At 56.4% G+C, this 6,874-nt stretch overlaps 1 protein-coding gene across 1 annotated transcript; it reads left to right on the forward strand.

Annotated features, from left to right (window-relative positions):
* Positions 1-2,958: 2,958 nt before the first annotated feature.
* Positions 2,959-6,752, forward strand: TSPAN10 (tetraspanin 10; the record flags this gene model as incomplete). The annotated part of the gene is made up of 3 exons (XM_082859966.1): positions 2,959-2,997; positions 4,285-4,877; positions 6,290-6,752. The coding sequence occupies exons 1-3, from the start codon at positions 2,962-2,964 to the stop codon at positions 6,750-6,752; spliced, it is 1,092 nt and encodes a 363-aa protein (XP_082716092.1). The 5' UTR covers positions 2,959-2,961.
* Positions 6,753-6,874: the final 122 nt, after the last annotated feature.

Here is a 6,874-nt window from a genome sequence, read left to right on the forward strand (position 1 = left end):
AATCCACAAGGTCCGTTCCCTCTTTTCTTTTCTTTTTTCTTCTTGGCCACGCCATTCGGCGTGTGGGATCGTAGTTCCTTGACTGCGGATTGAACCCGCGCCGCTTGCACTGGAAGTGTGGAGTCTTAACCACTGGGCCACCAGGGAAGTCCCTCGTTCCCTCTTTTCCTTCGGCTTCTTCTCAGCCCTCTTCTTTTATTTTTGTAAAACGATATGAAATGCACAGAACATACAGTTAACCATTTTAAAGGGAAAAACTCAGTATCATGTAGTACATTCCCAGTGTTGTACAACCGCCTCCTCTATCTAGTCCTAAAGTATTTTCGTCACTCCCGGAAGGAAGCCCTACACTCCTTCAGCATTAGCTGCCATTTCCCCCTCCCCCAGCCACTGGCAACCACTAATCTACCTTCTGTCTCTATGGCTTTACCTATTCTGAACATTTTATATAAGTGGAATCGTACTGTATGTGGACTTTCTGTGTCTGGCTTCTTTCACTGAGCACCATGTTTTCAAGGTTCATCCATGTTGTAGCCTGTGTTAGAACTTCTTTCCATTTTATGGCTGAATAATCCACGGTATGGATGGAGCACGTTTTGTTCATCCATTCTTCATTGATGGACACCCGGGTTGTTTCCACCTTTTGGCTGCTGTGAACGTGTATATCCATGTATTTGTGTGAGTCCCTGTTTTCAATCCTTTTGGGTGTATACCTAGGAACCCAACATTTTCCTACAGTGAGGCCTCTCTGATCACCTGATATAAGACAACACCCTCCACCAGCCATTTCCTTTCCTTGCTTCCTAACACTCATGACCTTATAAAATAGCATATATTTACTGGTTTCTTTGCTTACTCTGTGACTCCCCCTGTACTCAAATGTAAGCACCTTATGGCGGGGGATTGTCAGGTTTCCTCACTGTTGTAGGGCTCAGAACAGTCCCTGACAGAGAATAAACCCAGTGTCAGTCACCTGTGCTCACAATAACGCTGTGTTAACTAACTCTCCTCATTCAGTGGCTTAAAACTCAGCTGGCCCTCTGCCGGAGTGTAGGCTGGGCTCCGTGGGTTAGTTGTTCTGGGAGAAGCTAGTGGGGGACCCAAAGCAAGAACACAGACAAATGAAGCGAATAAAAATGAAAAGTGTTCCCTCGGCCGTACTACTCTGGAACTGAACACCAGGAGGAGATTTCAGGGGATGGCATAGGTCAGGGCACACAAGTGCCAGGCGTTTCAGGCCCAGCAAGCAGCCCATGTGGCTGGATTGTAAAATGGTGACTAAATGGAGGAAAAGAGGCTGGGCTTAAACATCAAACGGAAGAAGCTGAGAAAGGGAGTGGGGAGGATGGTGGAGACGGGATGCGGCACACACATACCCCGGAGGCCACCCTTTTTCCTGCCACGCACACGTGTTTGCAGAGGGGCCCCTGGCAGCCTCTGCCCCCACCACGGCCTCCGGCCACAGAAGCCAACAGCAGCGTCGACGCACGTCATAGCCTCATGCACTCCACAAGCAGGACCCAGGAGGTGGGGGAGTGCGTGCCCAAGGTCTTCCAGAGTTGTTGGCTGGTAGGGGTCTGCTCTGAGCCAGTCTTTCCACCGCATCCAAGCCAGGGTGAAAGGGCCGACAATGCAGGGTCAGAGAGCCTGGAGCACATCTCTGCCTGCAGAGGTGGCAGCTGCATGGCTGGGGTCCCTCCAAGCACTAGGGCACAATAGTAACCGTGACAAAGTCCTACTCCTGAGAAGCTCAGAGGGTGGGGGATCCCAGCCACCTCAAAACCAGGAAGGATGTGATCTAGCCAGTGATTAAAAAATAAATAAATAAACAAAGGGGGACTTCCCTGGTGGTCCAGTGGTAAAGAATCCGCCTTACAATGCAGGGGACGCGGGTTCGATCCCTGGTCGGCGAACTAAGATCCCACATGCTGTGGGGCAGCTAAGCCCACGCCACAGCTACTGAGCTCGTGCACCTCAGTTAGAGAGCCTGCGTGCTGCCAACTACAGAGCCCACACGCCCTGGAGCCTGCGGGCCACAGCTAAGACCCGATGCAGCCAAAAATAAATAAAATAAATAATAAATAAATTCTTAAAAAAAATAAAGGCACTTCAAATATACACTTATAGGGACTTCCCTGGTGGCGCAGTAGTTAAGAGTCCGCCTGCCAATGCAGGGAACACAAGTTCGATCGCTGGTCCAGGAAGATCCCACATGCTGCAGATCAACTAAGCCTGTGCGCCACAACTACTGAGCCTGTGCTCTAGAACCCGTGAGCCACAACTGCTGAAGCCTGCACGCCTACAGCCCATACTCCACAAAAAGAGAAGCCACTGAAACGACAAGCCCACGCACCACAACGAGCAGTAGCCCCTGCTCGCCGCAACTAGAGAAAGCCTGTGCGTAACAACGAAGACCCAATGCAGCCAAAAATAAAATTAAAATAAATAAAAATTAAAAATATATATACATATATATATATACATACACATATATGTATGTGTATATGTATGTATATGCATATATATACATAAAACTTCTTTCTTGCAGTGAATAAATCGGAATAAACTGGCATTTAGCTGTGGGCAGGTCTCCCGGGCTGTTACTGGGAGCCAGGGTCTGATCTTCGGGCTGAGCTGAGGGGCACCACTGGACCCGCCAGGCTGAGGCCCACACTGGGGCCCTGTGGTGATGCCCATGAGGTCTGCCCCCTGACAGCCCCACCCACGTCATGCCTGCACAGAGCGAGGCCAAGAATCTGGGCTCGAGAAGGATCCTTTGCATCTCAACAAGCAGAGGCTGTCTTAAGCCCTAAACTATGACTCCTCACATGATCCGATCGTGACTGCAAAGTCCCGGTGGGGCTCACAGCTCACAGAGCAGCCGGGGGCACAGGCAGCACCAGCCCTGGTGTCCCAGCCAGAGAGGCCAGCGGGGGACCAGCACACCTTTCCTGGTGGAGGATGGAGGAGGGGGAAAGGAGCCCGCTGCTGTCCCAGGTAAGCCGTGCCTGGAGGCCTGCTGGGGTTGGAGATGTCCCCGGCTGGGGTTCTCCCCACCCTGGCCCACCAGAGCCATGTTGTGTGCTGGGGCTAGCCAGCAGGTGGGTGCTCAGGAGGGGCTGCTAAGATTGGGGTGGGGCTTCATTAATCAGGTGCCTTAACCTCCCCTAGCGCCTGTTCAGACTCTGAAAGGTGACCCGCCCTTGCCCTTGTGTTTGACACGGCATGGGGTGTGTCCACACCCCAAGGAAAGCGCACACCCAGGGGATGGTGCCCACCAGGGCCATCAGGCCACCCTCACATTTTCCCTGTCCCCCACCCACCTGCGACCTGCCCCGCCTTCTCACCTCCCTGTTGCCCCCTCCTCGAGGCTGCCATCCGCTCAGCCTGGTATGGCCCCTGCACAGGAGATCCGGCAGGCCTCCCCGTGGATCTGGCGGGTCGGGGGGTGGGCTCTGGCTCAGGGTGCAGACGGGGCTGAAGGCCAATGCCGGCAGCCTGGCCTTTTGCTCTTACTGACTTGTTGAGTTCTGGGGGGTGCTGATCAATAACCCTCCTTTCCTGTGCTCTGATGCGGTCAGGCAGGTGGGGAGTGAAGGGCCAGCTTCTTCCTGGTAGACTGGGAGCCCTGCCCAGGCCTGGGGCCTTAGCTTCCTCATTCTTCCCCCACAAACAAACTCAAGGGCCTGCTGCCCCTCCCCCTGCAGAGAGGGGGCAGAAGCCCTCCCACACCTGCCTGCCAGTGGAGGGGCTGCAGAGGCAGGCATATCTGAAGTGGAGACTGTCCATCAAGGGGCCAAATGGAACTGGCTTTGCAGCTTCTCCCAACCTCATGATCAGTGAGCCAGTCCTCTGTTGGGGAGCCAAGAGGAGGGTGGGGGGAACCGAGAGAGGGGGTGGCCCCCCAACCGTCAGCACCCTGTTAATTTTCTCTGTGGTAAGGCCAGGGCCCCCGAGCTTGACTGAGTGTCCTGCTGGAGGGCAAGGTGGGGTCCTCGGGAGGCCCTGCACCCCACAGAGCCCCGGTCTCCTGGCCTCTCCTCTCCCTGCCCCCAGAGCCCCTCACCGTCCCCTCTGCTGCTCGGCCAAGCAGAACAAGCCTTAAGGCCCCCATGTCCCTGGCCTTCTAGGATCTTTGTGCACCCCTTCCGCCTTCACCTTCCAGCTTTACCTTCCAGCTTCCTCCCCGCTGCAGGCTCTGACCCTGCTCCCAGCTGAGCGTCACAGGGTCTGAGTGAAGAGGGTTGCCCTGGTGAGACCTCCCTCTTCTTCCTCCCTCTGCAGGATGCTGGGGATCAGGAACCACCCCTCGCCAGAAGCAGCCCCCTCACTTCAAGCCACCCAGGGCCAGCACCCTGGGAGGACCAGGCCCGGAGGGCAGGCCCTGGGGGGGTCCTGGCCTGCTGCTTCCCCTGGGGAAGCAGCTTCCTCAAGTGCCTGATCTTCCTGTCCAACTTTGTCTTCTCTCTGCTCAGTCTGCTGGGCCTGGCCATCGGACTCTGGGGCCTGGCCGTCAAGGGGTCTCTGGGGAGTAGTTGGGGGGGCCCCCTGCCCGCAGACCCCATGCTGGGGCTGGTGCTGGGCGGGCTGGCGTTCAGTGCGGTGAGCCTGGCAGGCTGCTTGGGCGCCCTCTGCGAGAACGCCTTTCTGCTGCGCTGCTTCTCTGGGGGCATCCTTGCCTTTCTGGTGCTGGAGGCCGTGGCAGGGGCCCTGGTGGTGGCCTTCTGGGGCCAGTTACAGGATGACCTGGAGCACGTCCTACGCATGGCCATCACCCACTACCAAGACGACCCAGACCTGTGCTTCCTCATTGACCAAGTTCAGCTCGGGCTGCAGTGCTGCGGGGTGGCCTCCTACCAGGACTGGCAGCGGAACCTGTGAGTCCTAGAGCCTGAAAGGGCGGAGGGCAGCCGCATGGTGGCCGGCAGGGTCCCTGGGGCTGGAGAGGAGGCGGGCCACACACAGGCTCACATGCACATACTCACCTATACACAAACTCACCTGTATAGGCTCCTCACCTGTACACATATGTGCGCACACGCTCATGTGGGCACACTTGCGCATGTACACACTCAGGCCCAGCCAGGGCCACGTGGTCATGCAGGGATGTTAATAGAGAAGCTCAGCCAGTAGAGCTAGAAAGTCACTTTTGGGGGTTGTTTTTTTTTTCTTTTTCAGTAAGGACATCGTACATCTCAATGTCAATTGAAAATAACTTTTAGTTTAATTCAGGACATCATTTTGGACTATGACTCCAAAGTTCTCCCTCCACTGTGTGTGTGTGTGTGTGTGTGTCTGTGTGTGTCTGTGTGTTTGTGTGTGTGTGTGTGTATGTCTGTGTGTGTGTGTGTGTGTGTATGTCTGTGTGTTTGTGTGTGTGTGTACATGGGTGTGTTTAGAGCCATATGGAGACTCTTGAAAACCAGCCATTTGTACCCAACAGTCCCTGCGACATGCTGGGCCCTTCTTCCTGGGCACCTTAGAAGCACCCATCTGGATTGTTCTCATTTGGTGGCCGAGTGTGACTTTGGGTCGGTGGCAGCCCTTTCTGGTGTTGTGATGCCACCCAGCCTGCCGACCTCCAAGCCCCTGCCTTACTGAAGCCCATTCTTCAAGGAGATGAGACTGTGCCTGTGAGGGAGGGCGAAGGGTGAGCCTGCTGGTCACAGGGCCCTGGATGCCAGTCAAAGGCCAAGGGCACCTGAGGGCTGCCTGAAGTGAGTGACAAGAGCAACACTCTCTCGAGGCCCTGCGAGCTCCTCCCAAGCCTCCCATCCCTTGTTGCTGCCCAGTGTGGCCCCTCATGCCCCCACCACGACCCGGTGACCACTACAGAAGCCTCTACCAGTCCTCAACCCACCTTCTCCCACTCCAGCTCTGCTGCTCAGACCAACTCAGCAGCATCTGTGGAGCGAGGCCGTCTTACTTCCAGCCCCCATCAAACCCTTGCCTCCCTTCAACTGTCTTACGCAGTGTGTGCCTTCTAACCAAGCTTGTACAGAGGCCTATGTAGTGCTGGGATGAATTATAGAGAGCTGGGTATCGTGTGTGTGTCTGTGTGTGCACAAGTGTGTGTGCGTGTGCATGTGTGTGTGTACATGCCTGCCAGTGTGCATGTGTGTGCGCATTCATGCCTGTGTGCTTGCATGCATGCACACGTGCATGCCTGCGTGCCTATGTGTGTGTGGCCATGGAAGTTTGAAGGCGGGTAGGAGACATTCCACACAGCGCTGGGGTCCAAGACCAGGGGCCCTGGCCTCCAGACTGATGCTCCCATGTGCCCTTGCAGGTACTTTAACTGCAGCTCCCCTGGGGTCCAGGCCTGCAGCCTTCCTGCCTCCTGCTGTATCGACCCCTGGGAAGGTGGAGCCTCAGTCAATGACCAGTGTGGCTTCAGGGCCCTGGGCCTGGATGAGGACGCGGCCCAGAGGGTGGTGCACCTGGAGGGCTGCAGCCCCCCACTCCTCCAGTGGCTGCGCAGCAACATCTGGGCTGCAGGTGGCTACGCCATCGTTGTCGTGGTGGTCCAGGGGGCAGAGCTCCTGCTGGCCATCCAGCTGGTGAGGGCCCTGGCTGTCCACAAGAGGGCAGCAGAGAGTGAGGGCTTGTCCACAGGACCCCCAGACTCAGTGCCCTCCCCTCTGCCAAACTGGTCCGGGGCTGACTGGCAGGTGAGACCAAAGACCAGGGCACCCGGATGGGGTCTGGGGCTGCAGGCCTCCCCTCCCCTCCCAGGGAAGGTGTCAGAATAACCCGCCTTGGTGCTTGTGGACACGCACCTTGGGCCCCCAAGCCTCCTCCACCTGCTGGCCTCTGCCTCCCCAGGGTCCCCTTTCCCCCACACTGCCCATTTGCTTGCAAATGCTGCCATGGT

This window comes from Leucopleurus acutus, assembly GCF_964270905.1.
Source record: "Leucopleurus acutus genome assembly, chromosome: 19".
NCBI classification, from domain to species: Eukaryota; Metazoa; Chordata; class Mammalia; order Artiodactyla; family Delphinidae; genus Leucopleurus; species Leucopleurus acutus.